Here is a 20,758-nt window from a genome sequence, read left to right as displayed (position 1 = left end):
CAAGAGGGAATGAAGAATCAGAATGAATTGGTTTACAAACAAATGGCATCTTCAATCAATCAAAAGTAGTGAACTACTAATATACAGAACAAACTGACCTGAATGAAACTAAAAACAACCATGCTCAGTTAAAGAGGCCAGCTTCTACCCAAATTACATAATGTATATATTCCCCACTTATATAAAATGTGTGGTTGGGGCTGGAAAGATGGAGGATAAGAGCATTGTTTGCTCTTCCAGAGGTCCTGAGCACCTTATCTAGTAAACATGAGCAGATCCAGACTTAAATGTCAAAGTGAAGCCTATCTTTCTACAAATAGACACATGCTAATAAATAGAACATTCATATCCTATATGTAAGAAAGAAGTATAGTAATGTATCATTTTCCTGGATTACAGAGATTTTTCTGCGGTCTCCTTCATAATTAGTTTCTATAAAAATCAACCGGTTTCCCATTAAAATGTGTATTCTGAAAGTACACACAAATTCACTTGCATGCATACACACACACACACACACACACACACACACACACACGAGCACCGAACCTCTACTGAGGAAAATAATCAGAGTTCAGTAATGTGGGATTGTGGGATGTCCTTCTTCTGTATGTGTGTTGCTTTTATTGGTTGATGAAGAAGATGTTTAGGCCAATGGTTTAGTAGAGTAAAGCAAGGTGGGAAATCCGAACAGAGACACAAAGAAAGAGAGAGAGAGGGGGAGAGAGAGAGACAGAGAGAGAGAGAGAGAGAGAGAGAAGGCAGAGTGAAGAGATACCATGTAGCCGCCCAAAGGAAAAAGATACCACAACATTACCGGTAAGAAACAGCTTTGTGGCAATATATAGATTAATAAAAATGGATTAATTTAAGATGTAAGAGCTAGCTAGGATACTTCTGAGCCACTGGCCAAACAGGGTTGTAATTAAAATAATTTCTGTGTGATTATTTAGGTCTGGGCAGACAGGAAACGAAAGTGTAATCTCCATTTACAGTTCGGCTCTCTGATATTGTAGAAAAACTTGAGAATATTTCAAGTTTCCTTTTTCTGATGGCTGTGGTCACTGAGCTCTGTAATTATGCTTTACTCACTACACTTTCACATTTTCTCTCCTATCTAAGAACCTTACTCAGAAACTAAGAGTCTGACAGCCTTCTCTTGCCTTTCTGAGCTATAATGCCAAACTGGAAAGATCACAGCCAAAGGTACAAATAGTATATTAAATGTGTTAGTTTCTGATTATATATAAACTCTAAATTAAGGACAAAATATGTTCTACTCATTTTAAGTACCACTCTGGGTTTCAGGCTTCTAAAAGTGCTTGTTAATATATTTTTCCAACAAAAGAAAAATATACACAAACACATTTTTGTCTCTAAGAATAATGAGCTTAAAGCTTTAATTCATGTGACCAACTATTAGATGATGTTTTCCTATAAGATAATCATAGGCTCAAAAAAGTATGAAGGAGAACTGCTAAAGATGATCCTACGAAAGAAAATGAAAGAATGGTTAGAAAAGGAAAGCTACCAATGATGCAAATAAAGAAAAAGAAACCAACTACACAAATGTACCACTACTACACTTACTTAAAGAAACAAATGTATGTATCTAGTAAAAATTTAATGGGCTACATAGCTGCCAGATAAAATGTATAAATCTAGTTTTATTCAAATTCCAGGTTAGCCACAGGGTTTCTGTTTGTTATTTAAAGCATAAATATGTCTAACTGCTTAAAATAATTTTTTTATTTACTAAGTCAAGCAACAATAGTTATATGATGAGGATTACAACTTCAATTCCCTCACTTTTCACAGATGAAAAATGTAAGGCTCAGACTATGATCTCTTCTGGTTCTAAAATTAGGTTAGTAACCTTTCTACAGTTCTGAAGTTCACTGGTTTTAAAAATTCCTAGAATCCTAGCATTGGTTTAACAATCAAACATATCTCACAACAATGTCCAGACACACTAATAGGTTTCAGCACTCCTTCACTGACACTTTCTGGCATTCTTGCTTTCTTACCACTACTTGATCACTCAGAAATATTTCTCTTCCAAATATAAAGGGATGATTCCTAAATTCTTTTTCTCTCCAGCTAATCATGGAATTCATTAAAAGCTACAAATTTCTTCTAACATCAAATTAACTAATCTGAAAAAAAATAAAATCAGACCACAGGGCCTGCATTCCATTCCTGTATTATAAGTACTAGAAATCTACAATGTTAGAAGACATAACAGAAATGAAGCAATTCAACAACCTGATAGAATAGTAACAATGTTTGTATGGAAGTCTGCACACATGGCTCATCTACATTCAAAGGAAACAAGACCAGCACATTGTGCCCAAATGCTAAGCAGTATTAATGATATCAATACTTAATGACATCACCCATTGGCAATTGGGGACTTGAAACAAAAAGGCGCCCATGTAGTTTGACTTCTTCTACTCCCTCCAATGGTTATTCAATCAACATTTTTCCTTTCAGTGGCACATGGCAAGAGTGTGGAGGTCAGAGGACAATCCTTAGTGTTGGGGCTGCCTTCTGGGTTGTTTGAAACAGAGTCTCTCGTTTTTGTTACTGTACACATTAATTTTCTCTAATTCTTGCCATGGTTATCCAGTCATTATAACAAAACTTCTGCTTCAGTTTCCAAAGGCTATCTGGCTCATGAGGTTCAGCGGCTTCTCTTGTTTCCACCTCCCATCTTTCTGCTGGAGCACTAAGTTTATAGATACATACTGCTATGCCCACTATCCCCAGTTATCTCCCAGAGCTTTAATCTATTTTAAGGATTTAAGTGGAAGTTAGTCCTTATCTTTAGGATACAATTTTTTTAAACCTCCAAAAGAGTCACCCCTATGACAAAATCAAGTTTTGTATAATCCCACTCAAGAACCTAACTGAAAAAAAATACAAGTATTTATAAAATACCCAGAAAATGCTGCCTTTATGTTCTGCAGATGTCCTCTTCTTGGTGGGTCACCCCTCAAGCTCTCAGCCTGCAACTGTTCTCTCCTGTCTCCTGGAGAGTGCTGATCAGCACTGTGGCTCCAGGTTTCCAGTGGCTTTTGATCTGAATGCTTTCGGTATCCTCCTTGCCTACCACACAGGCTCCAGGAAGTCAAATTTTCTTCACTGTTCTCTGTGGGTTTTTGAAAATCACAATGCAAAGAAGCCTGAGCCACTAATGTAGAAGATGAAGTAGACGGCTCAAAATTTCTCCTCTTGTTGTGAAGCGACAGTTCATCCTCATCAGAGGGTCTTAAGAATTTAGGTCTCAAATTTCCAGAAGATTCTTCCCTTTGTCTTAGGGCAGATTCTCTTATACAAGTTTCTAAAGATCCAGACTGGTTCCTTGTGTCAGGGCCACTAAACTCACAGTCGCCAATGCTCCTCTTTGCAACCTCTGTAGCAAAGTGTCTGTCCTTTGAGTCCTTCTTACATTTCACTAAGTCTGAAATGCTACTTGTTTGACTAGACTGCTTACTATCTGAATATGCAGGCTTCCTCCACCTTTCCCGTCCATAATCTTCTCTTTTGCATGCAATTTTTTCAGCTTCTTTTAATTTTGACTGGAATATTTCCATTGACTATAAGAGAGAATAATAACATATCTACAATTAAGAAAGTGTGTTATGATGCATTGTTAAATGGCACAATAAAAATACCCCCCCACCAAAGTAGACACAACCATAAAAATCACCACAGACCAATAATACTTTAGTAAGTATAAGTAGATAAAAAAAATAATCAAATCAAATTAAAAGTTTTCAAAAAGGGATGCACTGAGAACAAATGTTCTACACAATAGAGTATCATACAGACACTACAGATACAACTTATAAAAATTCCTAGAATGACGGGGAAAAGTTTAGGTATACTGAATGAAATAAATTCTCAAAAACCAGACTGACTGCCAGCCTGGGCCCAAGGACCCGGGTTGGCCTTCTTATTTGTTGATTTTCTTGAACAGAATGGACTTTTTAAATGGGGATAGGAGAAAGACTATTACATCTAATTCTACTCAAAATAAAAATCTTTGCAAGAACTTAACAAGGAAAGGATTATGCAAGTGGGAATTGATTCACAGACAAGGTAGGCAATTAAAACATTACCTGAAAAGACATCATGATGGCTTAAAAAAAACATGCTAAAGTATAGCCACATTGCAAAATGCTATAAAATATGAAACTCTGGAGTCAACAAAACTTCAACAATGCTTATTTCTAAAGGTGTACTACAGAGAATCCCCTGCATTATTTAAATTTTCTTCCAATGAGAAAAATTCTACTTTTATATTAAACATACACACATTTCAAGTTTTATACACTTGCGTTTTACATTCATTGTGTTAGTCTTTAAAAAAAAAAGTAGGCTAAGTTTGCAAGATGGCTCAGAGGCTAAAGGCAATTGCTAACAAGCCATCATGACTTAAATTCAGTACCTGGGATCCACATATATAAGATAACAACATAATAGAAGAGAGAAATGACTCCTTTAACTTCCACATGGCCCTGTGGCATGTGTACATTCCTGAGTACACATGCAAAAAAATAAGTGTAAAACATTTTTAAGCAATATCCTTGCATAAGAAACAGAAAATTACTTAAAAGAATGAAGATAAATCTAATATTATTTGATTCAAATTGCTTCATTATTCAAAAGAAAGATACTGTTTTCAAATAACTATGAAACAATATATATCTTCTTAAAGCACAAATACTTACTCCATATTTTTCAGCTACAATATCCACAAAATTTCTGTTTTCTCTTTGAGCTTGTTCTTTCATTCTTTGATAAGACTTTCTTAGCCAGCTTAATCCACCATCCTCTACTCCTGAAGCTAAATTCCAATAAAAAACATCAGTCGTACTTCTACAGTGGTTATTAAAAAAAAAAAAAACTTACTGTTTCTAACACTTTTAAAGTATAAAATTAAATACTTGCATTGATTAATTTAAAGTTATAATCACAATTAATATTCACCATACATTTAAATACCTACCTATAGAAGCTACAAAGGCTTGTCATGATGAAAACAAGGAAAAACAAACTACCTGTAAGTAAATACCAATTTAAGAGAACAAACATAAAATTATATATAGGTTAGTTGTTTGTTTAATGAGACAGGGTCTTACTATGCAGCCCTAAATGGCCTGGTAGACCAAGTTGGCCTTGAACTCAGATATATCTGTGCCTCTGTCTCCTAAATCCTGGAATGTAAAGCATGAGTCATCATGCTTAGCCTAAGCATTATTCTATGGAATTTTCTCTGACCTTCCAGTTAGACATATATATGTTACAACCTTTCAGTTGTAACATATATGGGAATTGCCCCTCCCAGAAATAAGAAATAAATGTACACAATGAAGAAAGCAACACAATAAATAAGAAAGTTATAGAAGACAATGTCATTAAGTTAAACCTTAGTTGTGATTAGCAGCTATGAACATTTGAATGCCTTCAATGAACTGTGTGTGTGTGTTGTCCTATTTTCAATTGATAGAAAGAAATTTAATTGATTACTTAAATTAAAACTCTGTTCCTGATATTCCCTGTTCCAATAAGGACAGCTTTAGATCCTGCTAGCTCTAGAGTCAAGAAATACACACAAGCTCTTGGAGACAAGCACAAGAATCTTCATATCAGAACAGCCTACCAACAGCCCAACATGAAAACAGTCAAAATCAGAGAGGGACACAGGGATCATGATCTATTCTTAAATGTACAACTACACAGCCTCGAGAATGAATGAAATACTTATTCATAACAATATGGAGGAACTTCAAATGTGGACAAAAGAATTAAAAAGATTAAGAGCACAAATGTAGAAAATAGGACAATGGCTACCCCTCCAGCAAGTTACTAGAAGGGGATGAAAACGTTTCTGGGGTGTTAAGACTGCTGCTTCTCCATAACACTCTATGACACTTCATTCTGTTTCACTTATGGTTTAGGTACTTTTCTATGTATGTCAGACTTTGAAAAGAGGCTTAGGAAGGAATAGAGGTTAGCAGCATGATGTGTTTTCTTTATCAGATGATCCAAGAGTTCAGTTCCCACACTTACATAAGTTGGCTCACAATTGTCTATAACTCTAGCTCCAGATTTGACATAACTGGTCAGCACTGACATTCATATCACCCCAACTTCACATTGCATAACCAAAAGTAACACAAATATTTTTTAAATTTAAAGACAGAACTAAAAGCAAAACTGATTTTTAAATTATATTCATATTAACTGTATTATTTTACTCAAATCTCAACAATCTCTTCTAATACAAAGAGGTCTTTCTTTATAGATCTGTAACACTTTCTGATTCAAGCCCAGATCTCTAATGATGGCACTTTTCATTCAAAATGTTATTTCACTTGGACTTTTTTACTTATATAGCATATATTATATACTGTAAGCAGTCAAGGAACTTAGCCCAAATCTGTGGTCAGCATAGTTATAAGTGAAAACCCACAGCAATTTATGTCTTTATTAATATTCCAGCTACATAATTAGATCACTGATCAAATAACAAATGGGCATCCTGAAAATCTCTCCTCAACTGTCACTATGATATTAGAAGTTCAGAGAGAAATTTAGGAAAACAAAATTAAAACTGCTTTCCCTATGCGGTTCTGTGTGAAACCTAACTAGAATAAAAATCAGTTAGGAAACAGTCTTATCAATGTTATCACCAGGATTGATACTAATATACTGCTGAGAAATTACCCAATTTAATATGTTAAAGGAAACAGAACTTGCAGCAGAATCCTCAGATTCAATCACGAAGTCCTTAATTAAATATTTAACATTCTCAAAAACCATAAGCATAGTTCTACCCATCTGTGCTGAAAAAAGCTCTATCAGTAATTACAGTAAATTCAGAGGTATGGTACACTTAAAATATAGCTGTATCCCACACCTAACTTTTTGAGTAAGTGTAAAATTAAGTTTTAATTTAATGGTTCTAACAAGTTATGCTATGCTATAATAAACAAAATACAACCAAACACTAGAAATCTCTCCATTTCTCTCTAAACACAATTCAGAGGGAAAAAAAAAACAAAACAATAAACTAAGCCACCAGGAAACCTAGACTTCAGTCTTGTTGCTACTACTAAATACAAAATATTTATAACATCAAAAAATTTTCACATCTTCAGCTAAATAAAGTATCCAATTAAACCACCTTTAAAGGTTCTGACAGAAAAGTCCAAAAAGAGAAAAGGAGAAAGAATTAACCAGAACTCACTGAAAAAGACCATAAATCAGTGTCCACTAAGCCCATGAAATAAATTCAGTCTTCTCAAAAATCTGCAGTAATGAATGCTTCAATGTGAATCTGTGGCCTGGTCCCTTAGTACTTACATGACTACAGACAAATCACCTGACCACTCTAAGTCTCAGACTGAGCTAACTCATTGTTCCCTACCTATTAACTTCCTAGAAAGCTGTGTTTCAAAGAGGACTTTGTATGACTACCATTACTATTATCTAATCTGGTAGAGACATTTCTGTCCATGCAAAAAAAAAAAAAAAAACAGAATAAAACGTGCTGCTGTAGAATAATCCTTTTGTTCACTATGAATGAAGATTTGCCACTCGGATTGGTTTAACGAAAAGCTGATTGGCCAGTAGCCAGGCAGGAAATATAGTTGGGACAACCAAATTAAGGACACTGGAAAGGAGGGCAGAGTCAAAGAAGCTGCCAGCCAGATGCAGAGGGAACAGGAGATGAACATGCCATGTTAAAAAAAATATTGCCTTGTGGCAGAGTATAAACAAGGAATATGGGTTAATTTGAAATATAAGAGCCAGTTAGTAACAAGCCTGAGCTATTGGTTAAGCAATTACAATTAATACTAAGACTCTGAGTGGTTATTTGGGAACAGGAGGTCAGGACAGAAAAACCCCATGTACAACACACAAGTGCTATAACTAATTAAGAATTCTAAAGATGTCTTTGAGTGGATTCAGTAGCTTCATGCCCACACAAAGAATCTTTAAGAAACAGCCAAATAAAAATGAGTTATAAATAAAACAAAATATCTTACTGATAAATAACTAAAACAAAAAAAATAACATCATTATTTACAATATTATTTTATTCTGGCTAAATTGTATTTGAACTTATCACTGAATTGGCAATACTGAGCACTAGTGATACTCAAAAGATTTTGTCTCCATTGCGTAGAAAACAATAGTACTCTCCTCCTAAGAACAACAAAAATTTTGTGAATCCTGATGAATGAGGAATTTCTAAAAGCAATAAAATTGCATCATTAATGATACATTATTTGCATAAATTTTAACTAAATACATTTTTGTATTTTGCTATAGAATTTAACAATTTGAATGCAATATAAAGTTTCATATAACCATGATTTGTCTTAGCCCATTTAAAAGAGAAACTTGCAAATGATGGCTATTATGAACAACATATACTGAATTATCTTGCTGCAAAATACATAATAGTAAACTTTCCATAATGACGTAAGTAAGATTTCAAAAGACTGCAGATATTTCATAAGTATTTTGTCATATATAAACTCAAGCCATTCTCTTAGGAACATTAAACTTTAAGAATTTGTACTTTTTTATTAGTATATATTACCTGCAGAAAATAGTGGGTTTCATTATGACATTTTCACACAAGTACATAACGTACTTTAACGATCTTTACCATGTTCATTATCAGAAACTGAGATATGTGCACAAGTCTACAAAAAATATAAAGATACCTTTAGTAACCGCCAGTATACAATTTTCTGATGGGAGACCTGTCCCACCATCCTTCCAGTATGGATTCAATTCTCTTTCAAGCAGTTTGGACTAGAACAAAACATTTTGAAAGGTTAGAATGTAAAAGTCAATCACCATGGAAATGACTAAGTCATTTAAGGTGGCTAATTGTTGGATATAAAAGCGTCAACATATCATGTAAAAATCTTAAGACATGTTATAGAACTTGCCAATAACAATGTCATGTGTCTTTATTGAACACCTACTACTTCTCAGAACCATTAAGTCTAACTCAGAGACTTAGACAAGATATCCCAAAACTTAGACAAGACATCCCAAAAATCATGTCCTTCGATGTTCCACACAAGTAGCAGCTTGATTACAGTACAATTCCACACTTATATTTAAAATTAGACTGAGAAAAAACAAAAACAACACTGACCACAGAACTGTCAAAATCTCTTGCTACATTTTTCACTTGTTGATCTATATTACATTCAAAGAAATTATAAGACAATTTCTGAAAGCATTTCTATAGTTCGTGGTCTCTAAGGATTTCCCATTGTTTTCAGGACATCAGTGTGAAAACAACAGCATAAAAATGCTTGTTTAACACTTCCTATGACGTTCTAAGCATCTTGAAAGCATTCTTATAAGTGATTTATGTATACACTGAAGCTCAGTTGATAGTTCAACTGTAATTCATGACAGTCAAGTAACAGATAATAACTGCTCAACTACATTCACATAGATTTATGCATCTAAGATAAATTTTAAAAGATAATCTTATGTTCCTGTGTTTAGATGTAAATATGTGAACATGTGTACAAGTGCCTGCCCAGGCCAGATGTATTGGCTCTCCTAAAGTTGGAGTTACACATAGCCATGAATCATACACCGTGAGTTCTGGGACTTGAACCTGGATCCTCCGGAAGAGCAATACATGCTCTTAACCACTGATCCATCTTTCCAGCCCGAATCTAGTATACATCTCTTAAAAAAAAAAAAAAAGTCTATTTTTACTTTAATGTGTATGAGTGGTTTGTCTGCATGTATGTCTATGTGCCACATGTATGCAGAGCCCCCGGTGGCCAAAGGTAAATAATAAACCTCTAGAACCAGAGTTACAGATGGTTGTCAGCTGTCATGTGGGAGCTGAAAACCCAATTTGAGTCCTCTGGTACAGTAGTCTGTATTCTTATTGAACATCGCTCAAGCTCTAGGATGCTTTTAAATAGCTTTTCTACAAGAAATTTACTTTTTAAAAATTAGTTTCACATTCCTTAGTTACCACTGTTATCAAATACCATTTAAAAACATGCTTAAGTAGTATTACAAATAAGGTATTTATTTTAAGGCAATTCAAAATGAAAACATTGAAACTGCTCTCTTACCTGCTCTAGTGCTTGGGCTTTCTCCTGCTCTATTTTCCTTAGAGTTTCCTTTTCCGCTTTGAGTGATGATGAAGACACAGTTTTAACAGACATAAAATCAACAGTCATCCACTCATCCCGCTGTTTAAAAGAATGAAGCCATTTTAATCTGTACTTAAGACCTTCTTAATATCAGAGACTGCAGGCACCAAACAGGAACAAACATAAGTGGTTAGCCACTCTCAAGAAGCTTCTTGTTTTTGCTATACCTTAGTCATTCCCTTATAAAAGTGCAGTAAAGAACTCACCATTCAAGTTTGTTTTAAGGAGTAAACAAAATATATATAAAAGGCAGCCAATATAGGGTCTGGCACACACAATGAAATGTTAGCTCCTGTTCACCTTTCCTCCTGTATCTATGGCTAATTGGGTAAATTATAGTCTTTCTTAGGCATATGAACCAGAACTCAAAATTTACTTGCTATTGACCTATAAGCATTGCTAAGCAAATTGCAACATAAAGGGCAGAGAAAGAAAAGCTGAAACTGACATATCCAAAAGATTCAGAGACTTCTAGTATTTGGTAAATCCGTTAAAAGAGGAAAATGCCAGGTCAATGGTTAAGAGCTTTGCCTGCTCTTCCAAAGGTCCTAAGTTCAAATTCCAGCAACCACATGTGCTCACAACCATCTGTAATGAAATTTGGTGCCCTCTTCTGGCCTGCAGGGATATATGCAGGCAGAACACTGAACTCATAATAAATAATAAATCTTTAAAAAAAAAAAAAAAGAGGAAAATGCCAACAATCATTGGTGAGGGAGCCCTGAAGGGCTGCAGCACAGATAAGCATCTACCTTCCATAGCAGAAGGCTAGTCTGAACACCAGTGGAGAGGCTTCATAAACTACTGTAAAGTATAATTCTCCTGAGGAAGTTATAATCATCAGTTTAATATCCATTTGTACTTAGAAGCCTTTTCTCTCTAAATCAGGTGGGTGCTTACCTGCATAGCATGGCTGTCACATTCTTTTTCTAGACTTTTGTCTTTCACTTTCCAGGTCTTTTCTTTGCCAGGTATCTGGGAGGGAACAGCCTCAACCCACTCTTCAGAGCTCTAGAAACATTTAGCATATACATAACATTCACAATTTGCATACTTATATATAAAATTCTGATGTTAAGTGGAAATAATTCAGCTTATTACAAGAGATACTTTCATTGATTTTCCCTTTTGAAAATAATATGGGAAAACCTGAAGAAATAACATGAAAATCCTACTTTGGTTTGAGCCCAAAGACATACCAAATTCATTCTTTCTCTCATGAGTTATATCAAAAAATAAAAAAGCTAGCAAGAAAAGCACCAAAGCAAGGCTCAATTTCTACCAACATCCAAATGAACTCATAAGTTTGTCTAAATAGCACCAGGGAAATAATAACCATGTAAAGGAGTTCACTGTTTGCCCTAAGTGTAAAATTTGGGGATTTCCCTAGACCTAAACTGCAGAGACCTCTAATAACATCTGGGTTGGTTACCCTGCTCTATCAATCACTCTCCACCTTATTCCCTTGTTAAGAGTCTCTGAATGAACTTGGTCTCAGCAGATAGTAAGACCAAGAAAACCTCCTGTTTCAGCTTCCACACAGTGCTTCGGTTATAGGCATGTGAAGACATGCCAGTTTACACGAGTGCTAGTGTCAGTGAATAGAGACCCTGAAAAAAACTGATGCTCTTCTCTCTTCCATGAAAAATTCCTCAAAACTGCCTAAAAGCATTTTTAAATATTTGTTTGTATGCTGGTTGGTTTTTTGAGTCAACTTGACATAAGCTAGGAAGGAGCCTCAGTTGAGAAAATGCCTTGAGGAGATCCAGCTACAAGGCATTTTCTCATTTAGTATTCATTGAGGGAGGGCCCAGCCCATCGTGGGTGGTGCCATCCCTAGGCAGGAGGTCCTAAGTTCTATCAGAAGTTCTGCTGAATGGGCCAAGGGGAGCAGTCAGTAAGCAGCTCCACTCCATGGCCTCTGCATCAGCTTCTGCCTCTAGGGTTCTGCCCTGTTTGAGCTCCTGTCCTTTTGTGATGAACAGCAATGCTGAAATGTAAACAAAATAAACCCTTTCTTCCCCATCTTAACTTTTGGTCATGGTGTTTCATCACAGTAATAGAAACCTTAAGACAAACTGGTACCAGCTTAGTGGGATATTAGTGGGACAGACCTGACCATGTTTTGATGAGGACTGTTTAAGGACATTGGAACTTTGGGCTAGAAGAACCAGTAAGTACTAAGAGCTCAGTGGGACACTCTTTATGAGCTTGAAAGAACAATGTAGAAGATGGAGACCTGACTTGTGAAATTTCAGAGAGAAGTTTAAAGGGCCATGTGTTATTTTGAATTATGATCCTGTGGTTCTGGTTACCTGGGGCTGAAGAATGAGTTGTGATCAACAAGATAACAATATTACTAAAGCAACATTTTACTTTGCTAGGATACTGGATGCTGACTCTTTAGAGCTAAGAAATTAGTGGTGGTTAAGAAGAGACCAGCATCACTGAGGTGAAGTCTTCTAGGAAATGTCTTTTGACAGCATAGGGAAACTATGTTTAAGAGGCGGCCAAGGTTGTACCTCATGCTGGTATCTGGACTTGGATATGTGTGAGCGTCACCCAGGTGGTACTGGTTTGAAAGGCATGAAGGTTTCATGGAAAGCAGCTGAGGTTCTGCACTATGCAAGGCCAGGAAAGACCATTGGTGAAGGTGCAGTCTCAGTGGCAGCTGAAGGTCCAGGACTGAAGGGGTCATGCAAAGAAGTATGAAGAGAGCCTTGTAGAGGCTATTGGTGAATGTGCAGCCCAGTTGCAGTGAGAGATTCTAGCATTTTGAAGATGCCAGTACCATGGAATGACCATGAGGAACAGCAGAAACAATGGATTAGAGCCAGTCAGTGAACAGAAGACAGTTGTGTTTGTTGCAGAAGGCAGAGCTAGAGAAGTGATCCAAGCTCTTTGGAAGAGTTCAGAAGATCATGAGTGGATCCCAAATACTGAACAGTTGAAATTATGTATTGCTTTGATAGTGACTGTATTCTGATTTCTCCCTCTTAAAGTAAGAACATTATTTTACAGGAGTCCACAGTTGAGAGACTTTGAATTTTGAAAAACCTTGGATTTTAAGAATAGTTACTATAATTTGTAAAGACAGTGGAACTTTTATGTTCTTAATGTGAAATCTTGGGGATGAATAATAAAGGAAGACTTGGGGTTTAGTAGTGATGTCAAGTTGACAAGGGGTCAGTTGTACTGGGTGGTTTTTGTGTGGTTTGTGTGTCAACTTGACAAAAGCTAGAATCATCAGAGGGAGGAGCCTCAGCTGAGGAAATGCCTTTGTGAGATCCAACTGTAAGGCACTTTTTCATTTAGTGATCAATGGGAGAGGGCCCAGCCCATGGTGGGTGGTGCCATCCCTGAGCAGCTGATCCTGGATTCTATAAAAAGATGAGCTGAGCAAGCCAAGGAAATCAAGCCAGTGAGCAGCTCCCTTCTATGGCCTCTGCATTAGTTCCTGCTTCCACAATCCTGCTCTGTTTTGAGCTACTGTCCGAATTCCTTCAGTGTTGAAAAGCAATGCTGAACTATAAGCCTAATAAATGCTTTCCTCCCCAACTTGCTCTTTGGTCATGGTATTTAATTGCAGCGGTAGAAATCCTAAGGCTCTGTGTGTGTGTGTGTGTGTGTGTGTGTGTGTGTGTGTGTGTGTGTGTATTTGTGTGTTTTTGTGTGTAGCACATGGTCTAGATATCCTGGAGTTGGAACTACAGTTGGCTGTTGTGAGCCACCCAATGCGGGGGCTAAGAACTACTGGACTTCAGTACTCTGAAAAAGGAGCAAATGCTCTTCTGATGTGGCTCTAGCCACAAGTATATCTGTGATATAAGAAATATGTAAAACATATTTACGTACTGTCATATTAACTGCCAACTGTTTCCCAAAACAGATTCTATTTACTCATTCATGCCTTATTTTGTATTGAAATGCCATAACTTATTCATATTTACGTATGAATAAAATAAAATATTTACATATTTTTAAAAATAATCATTTCATATATAGATAGATATAAAATAATCATTATATATATAAAGTAGATACACACACACACTTAGTTCCAGCCTAACTCAAGTTTATATTGTCAAGTCACTTTAGTGCCTCACAGTTCTTGATGCCATGCACTAAAATGGGGATTTACAGCCTGAAACAATTGGCACTTTGGGGAGTTGGGGGGGAAAGAGGGCCAGTTTGCTAAAATGAAGTAAAATAACAATGATGTTTGAGTTCTGGTGTGTCCTGCTACAGGAATGTTAAAGTGAGAATTTTCTCTGTATGATCAGTGACTTGAATTCATTAGTTTGAGCCACTGGGAACTTTATCACCCAGTTCCAACTAGTACAGAAGCCATCACCACCTGCAATTTCAGTTAATTAGACACTAATGAAACTAGAGTTCACCTTACTGATCCTTAATTGATTTAGGTAGTAAGTTCTATGACCACAGAAACCACAATCACTTTTGCCAACTTTGGACCCACTCTAATAAGCAGACCACTGTTACCTTCTTCATACACACCTGGAGTTTTTTTTTTTTTTACCAATTAACAATTCCTACACGCAGGACAAATGATCTCTCATCTTACCTTACCAAAAAGAGGTCACTTTCGCTTTCTATTTCCCCAACCCCTGACAAAATTACTGACAGTTGTGCTAGATCTACCCTCCTGTTAACTGCTCCTGCTGCTGTAGGTCCTCCTCCAAGGATTCTGGTCTCAGTCAAGCCACCAACCTCTCTCTCTTTCTGATTTGCTTCCAAGTAAGGGCTCTGATGGCCTAGAGATGTATGAGCTTAAGCATTTCAAATTCCTTTCTTTTTGGATGGGGGGCATTTCCTTACCTTATGTATGATTACAGCAGCAATTCATCCTCCAACTCCTTTTCTAAGACAATATTACTGAAAAAGTAATTGCTCAAACAGTTCTCTAAACTCATAACTATAATACACATTAATCTAGTGACAATTCTTCAAACTTCATAAATGGCTGCCACATTTCCAAGCTCAACAAAATATTCCAGTCTTTATCTCCAGAACTTCAACTCTGCTGATCACTCACATTCAAAATTTTCAAGATGTTCTTCAGTCCAACCCTCAATGTTTACTTTTTATTTTCTTCCTATATTCTCCATCCTTTACTCAGATTTTAAGCACTCTTGAGGTTCCACCTTCTCACTAATATAATTTTTATTCTCTACACACTCTCTTGCCCCCATTATATTCATTCTCATCATTTTAATTACCTTTTTTCTTCTTCCTTTATTTGTACAACCAAAGCTTTAGTGACTTAATTACCATCTTGAGTGTTATGCTAAACTCAAGAACAATAAACCCTTCATTTCCACAAAGCCTGTTTCACCTGCTGAATTACTAAACTGAGTTACCTGGCATCATCAAGTCAGGAATTACAGGATCATCTTGCCCACCCATCCAAGCTGATTTTCAACTCCAAAACACTAGTCAAATATTCCATAAAGCAAACACTACATCACTGCCCTGTGAGCATACCTCAATCCCAGCCCCAACTACAGTTCTAGCCAAAACAGTTATTTGTCAATGAAATTGACAATGAAGTCAAATGGGCTGATGTAAAATCAAAGAGAACTGGGAAGACATTGTCAGGATCTAGCTGTGTGTTGAAAAGTGGAACTCAAAAAAAAAAAAAAAAACTGGACCAGTTAGGATTATAAAGCACTTACAACTCCAATTCCAATTCCATCTGTTACTGGGATTAAGCTTACTCCTATATTTAAATGTCTTACCTGAATATTTATACCTGAATAATATGTCCTTCCGACTTCAAGTCTGCTAAATTGTTTAGTTTCTATAACGTGCAACAAAGGATTTCAACTAACACATATCTCCCTTTCCATCTTTAAAACAGGAGTCTTAAACCAGATCTTATTGTCACCTTCACAACTTAATCACCAAATACAGCTCTAGGACGCCCATTTTCCCTGCTCTCCTTCCTTCCCCAGTCTCTCTATACACCACGTATTTGGAGTGCTACAGGGAAACCTGATCATAGCACTTATCTTGCAAGGTTTCCTGTCACTAAGACTATGTAATCTCTCTTAAAGATTCTAATAAAACCCAATTTTGTCTGGAGAAATAATCATCCCTAAACATTTTTTTGCCATCACTTTCTACACTAACCCCTTTCGTCTTGAAAATAAGTTATGACAGATTTGGCTTGCTTGCTTTTTTTCTGTGTCCTCACAGAATTGAACTGGCTACTCAACACTCTCTTCTTTTTAGCCGAAAAGATAAATAAATAAATTCTACTTTGAAGATTTAGATGTTACTTTCTGTGACGAAAACTGAAATACCAAAGAAAAATAGACTCCAGTGTTCTAAAACTCTGCTCCCTTATTTTTATAACACAATTCTTTGCTGCTTTGACTTATAATTTCCAACCACTTTTGTACAAGTAGTTTTCTCTCTTTCCCATGTAGTACTTCAGTATTGGTGTGCACCTTTCAGTTTCCCTGCACAGTTCATTACTGTTACATCTCCAAACAACAAAGATCAATAAGTGATATCCCATTTTCTAAAACCAACAATCTCCATTCCAGGAACTCCAAATGGATGTCTTGTAAACACTTCCTATCATAACATTATTCCTTTCAGTCCACTGCACTGCACAGGTGCAGGGCTCCGGCACAGCGCTTACTCACTGAGGAACTGTCAGTTGACTCACTCTTTTCTTCACGTTTCTGCTTCTTGCTCTTCTTTTTTTTCTCTTTCTTCACTCTTTTTGAATGCTTTTCCTTTTTCTTCTTTTTCTTCACAGAGTGTTCCTAATAATTTTGAACAAGTATAAACATAATTTAATCTTACCTAATTTTAATAGTAAGGCATTAAGTGGAATGAAAAATCCTTGCTACAGAAAACTTTACAACTTTCATGAAAAGAAACAAAAATCATGACTATCCAGAAAAAAAAATTCTCTAAAAAACTTGCATACTTTCTGTAAGATGAGCACTACTAATCAAAGTAGTAGTTCAGATTTCTTACCAGAGAAGATATGAAAAAAAGTTTTGGTTAAGTTATTTGTATGTGACAGGTATTATCAAATAAATATAGATATATACATACAACCATTAAGTTTTAGTGAAAGGCAGTGCAGGACCAGGACCATAGAAACTAATAAATATTAACATTTAAAATTTTCTAAAAAACAGACTTTTTTAATTCTTATAAGAAAAAAAGTGAGTGGATGAAGGGTATATAATCTCAATTAAATCTTCCCATAATGTGTATGAAGATCAAAATACCAGTATCCTCTGTAAATATAAACAATAAACATCTGCCAATTAAAAACAAAACAAACAAAAAATAAATAAATAATCCTACACCAATTGTGGGGGCACGTGCCAGAAGGCAAACTTTTAAAGCTTTGTAAAGGGAGAAAAGGAGGCTCAATAAAAATAAATAAAATAATTAAATAAATAAAAATAAAGACATGAAGCTTAAAACATGTACTTTCAGATCTAGAAGCTTCCTACAAATAGTCCACAGATTTATAACTAAATCTATCAGCCAACACAAGTTAACAAAATTTTTTCATATCATAATGAACTTGTGGTGAAGACAGATATTTTGTGGTCTAACGAGATAAATTTCAATAATGCTAACCACTGTTAGTGAACATATTACTGACAATATGAATTCAATCCCCAGAAGGCACAAGGTAGGAGAGAACTGACTCAGGCAAGTTGTCCTCTGACGTGCACACATATATCATCACACACACACACATACAAGAAAGAGAGAGAGAGAGAGAGAGAGAGAATACATAAACATAAAGAAAGAATTGTCCCTCAATATTAACTTGAAACATTCTTTAAAAAGAAGAGACATAAGCTAGGCATGGTGGCACATGTCTTTAATCCCAACACTTGGCAGACAGCAGCAGACTGATTTCTGTGCTTTTGAGGCCAGCCTAGTCTACATAATAAGTTCTAGACCAACCAGGGCTACAAAGAAAGACCCTTCCTAAAAACACAAATCAAGAAAATAAGTCCTATTATTACTTCAAGCACAACTGGTAATATTCACCTGTGAAAACTGTTCAATTCGCTCATTCACATCAGGTAACATCCATGTATCTTCACCTCGAAGTTGCTTAAGTTCCTTGCACCTTTGTTCTTTTTTGAAATTACTTTTAGCCTACAAGGAAAGAATACAAAGGATAAGGTGACAATTGATAGATCCACTTTTCATATATAAAAAGAAAAATTGGTAGCATTTTCATATAAAGATTTCTAATGAATAAATGGTCTATTTTGACAATAAATTTGTTTCTACTAGTATAAAAAAAGATTTTTTTTTTTAAAACCTAACAATAGCTTTTCTTTGGACCTACCAACCTTTAGTAAATCATGGTACAAACCACACACAATATCCTGCCCAGGTCTAGCCTTTGTCCTCCTTTCTCCCTGTCACAAATATGACTTGGAATCACTTTAAACTTCATCATTCCTGGGTCAAGTTCTTTAGAAAGTTATGAAGCTGAATTTTTCCATGCCTTTAATAGGCAATATCTGTACTCCAACACTTTGTCTCAGAAAAAAAAAAAATAGTTATCTTCTTAAAAAAAAAAAGGATCAGCCGGGAGGTGATGGCACACACCTTTAATCCCAGACAGCAGATACCTGTGAGTTCAAGGCCAGCCTGGTCAACTGAGCTAGTTCCAGGACAGACAGGCTCCAAGGATACAGTGAAACCCAGTCTTAAAAAAAAAAAAAAAAAAATCCAGGTGGTGGTGGTGGTGGTGCACGCCTTTAATCCCAGCATCCGGGAGGCAAATGCAGGCAGATCTCTGTGACTTCAAGGCCAGCCTGGTGCTATTTCCAGGACAGGCTCCAAAGCTACAGAGAAACCCTGTCTCAAAAAAAAAAAAAAAAAAAAAAAAAAAAAAAAAAAAAAAAAACTAAAAAATTAAAAATAAAAAAAGAAGCAAAAAAAAAAAAAGAGAGGATAGGAGCTGGAGAGATGGCTCAGAGGATAAGAATAAGAGTACTGACTGCTTGTCCAGAGGTTCTGAGTTCAATTCCCAGCAACCACATGGTGGCTCAGATATGGTGCCCTCATCTGGCCAGCAAGCATACAGACAGAACACTGTATACATAAAAAAATAAATCTTAAAAAAAAAAAAAAGATCATACTGCTTGTTTCTAGTCAGTGGTCAACAACAGTCAAACAATACAAGGTTTTCTCAAGTAGTTTCTTCTGTCTACTCATTCAGCTCTCAAATGTCAAAACTCACCACAGCTTACAAAGAATTTCCTACCAAAACTGCTGGAAATACCAGACCAACAATAATAAAGAACATTATTATAACTATTGTGAGATCAATGAATAATCACAACGATTTACCTATCCAAAACTAGCTCCTCACCTATTCCCTTAAAATGTGACTTGAAGAGTCATTCTTCCTGTCTTTTCTACTATTTTTATATGCACTCTTTCACCTTAAACCCACTCTCCCCAAAAAAATCGTTACCAAACATTCTGTTCTTCAACTAGGGTTGGAGGAATCACCAGTGTATTCAGATGCCCTACTTCCAAATCAGCCGCTGCCAGGACTCGCTACATAAAAACTGAGCAACCCAGGCGGCAGAAACGTCAACAGATGGCGTAAAAGCTAAGGAAACTGGGAGGAAACTAGTCGCATCTCTCTGTAAAGAAAATGAGCAAACGGAGCCGGCCAGAGCATTTAGAAGACACTGCATTGGAAAGAGACCACAGTCGAAGCAAGAGAGGAGGAGTCTCTGGGAGTGCTGACCTAGCATGTAGGAAGTTCTCAGTGCAAGCACTAGTGTTTGTTTTTTTTTTTTAACTTATTTATTTATTAAGGATTTCTGCCTCCTCCCCGCAACCGCTTCCCATTTCCCTCCCCCTCCCCCGATCAAGTTCCCCTCCCTCATCTGCTGGAAGAGCAATCAGGGTTCCCTGACCTGTGGGAAGCCCAAGGACCACCAACCTCTATCCAGGTCCAGTAAGGTGAGCATCTAAACTGCCTAGGCTCCCCCAAAGCCAGTACGTGCAGTAGGATCAAAAACCCACTGCGATTGTTCTTGAAAAAGCATGGGATAAATCCGGACTAGCTGAACATAGCGGACAATGAGGAATACTGAGAACTCAAGAGCAAGCACTAGTTTTAAAAGGAAGAAAGAAAGCCCTGAAAAGCGGCGGTACCTGGCGTAACACTTCAACCCTGGCAAGTCGGGTCTGTTCTTTTCGGTCTTCGATATCCGTAGCACTTTCAAATCTTACACCGAACGCAGCCATAGTTATTACTGTCGTAAAGCGAGGACGCCGTAAGGAAACCTCAGTTTGCGACTGTCGTAATTCAGAACCCAAATCCAGATTTCATAGTAGTAGTAGTAGTCCAGGCCGTTACTATGCCAACGGAGCAGGCGCAGATTCAGAAAAAGGTTTAGTAGCCTGGAAGCCTGCTGGAGGACTGACATTTTAGGAGAACTGGATTAGATAAACGCTGAGTTAATATCAACAGGAGTTATTAAGCATCC

General features: G+C 36.5%; 1 protein-coding gene across 2 annotated transcripts in view; it reads right to left on the bottom strand.

Annotated features, from left to right (window-relative positions):
• The window catches only part of Cwf19l2 (CWF19 like cell cycle control factor 2), a 108,203-nt gene extending 87,680 nt beyond the window's left edge, over positions 1-20,523 (bottom strand). For both annotated transcript variants that reach the window (XR_005972198.1, XM_041630480.1), the window contains exons 1-8: positions 20,424-20,523; positions 18,282-18,392; positions 16,898-17,020; positions 11,124-11,234; positions 10,143-10,262; positions 8,748-8,838; positions 4,737-4,852; positions 2,941-3,599 (exon numbers count right to left, since the gene is read on the bottom strand). Coding sequence is in view for 1 of the 2 variants with exons in the window: in XM_041630480.1 (XP_041486414.1) it covers positions 2,941-3,599; positions 4,737-4,852; positions 8,748-8,838; positions 10,143-10,262; positions 11,124-11,234; positions 16,898-17,020; positions 18,282-18,392; positions 20,424-20,516 (1,424 nt within the window). In the remaining variant the exon portion in view is untranslated. The remainder of the gene's footprint in view (positions 1-2,940; positions 3,600-4,736; positions 4,853-8,747; positions 8,839-10,142; positions 10,263-11,123; positions 11,235-16,897; positions 17,021-18,281; positions 18,393-20,423) is intronic.
• Between the last annotated feature and the right edge of the window lie 235 nt (positions 20,524-20,758).

The sequence above is a fragment of the Microtus oregoni genome, unplaced genomic scaffold, assembly GCF_018167655.1.
Source record: "Microtus oregoni isolate MIOR12 unplaced genomic scaffold, Mior012 000034F_ref0000314, whole genome shotgun sequence".
NCBI classification, from domain to species: Eukaryota; Metazoa; Chordata; class Mammalia; order Rodentia; family Cricetidae; genus Microtus; species Microtus oregoni.
The sequence above is the reverse complement of the archived record's forward strand: the minus strand, read 5'-3'. Positions and strand labels throughout refer to the sequence as shown.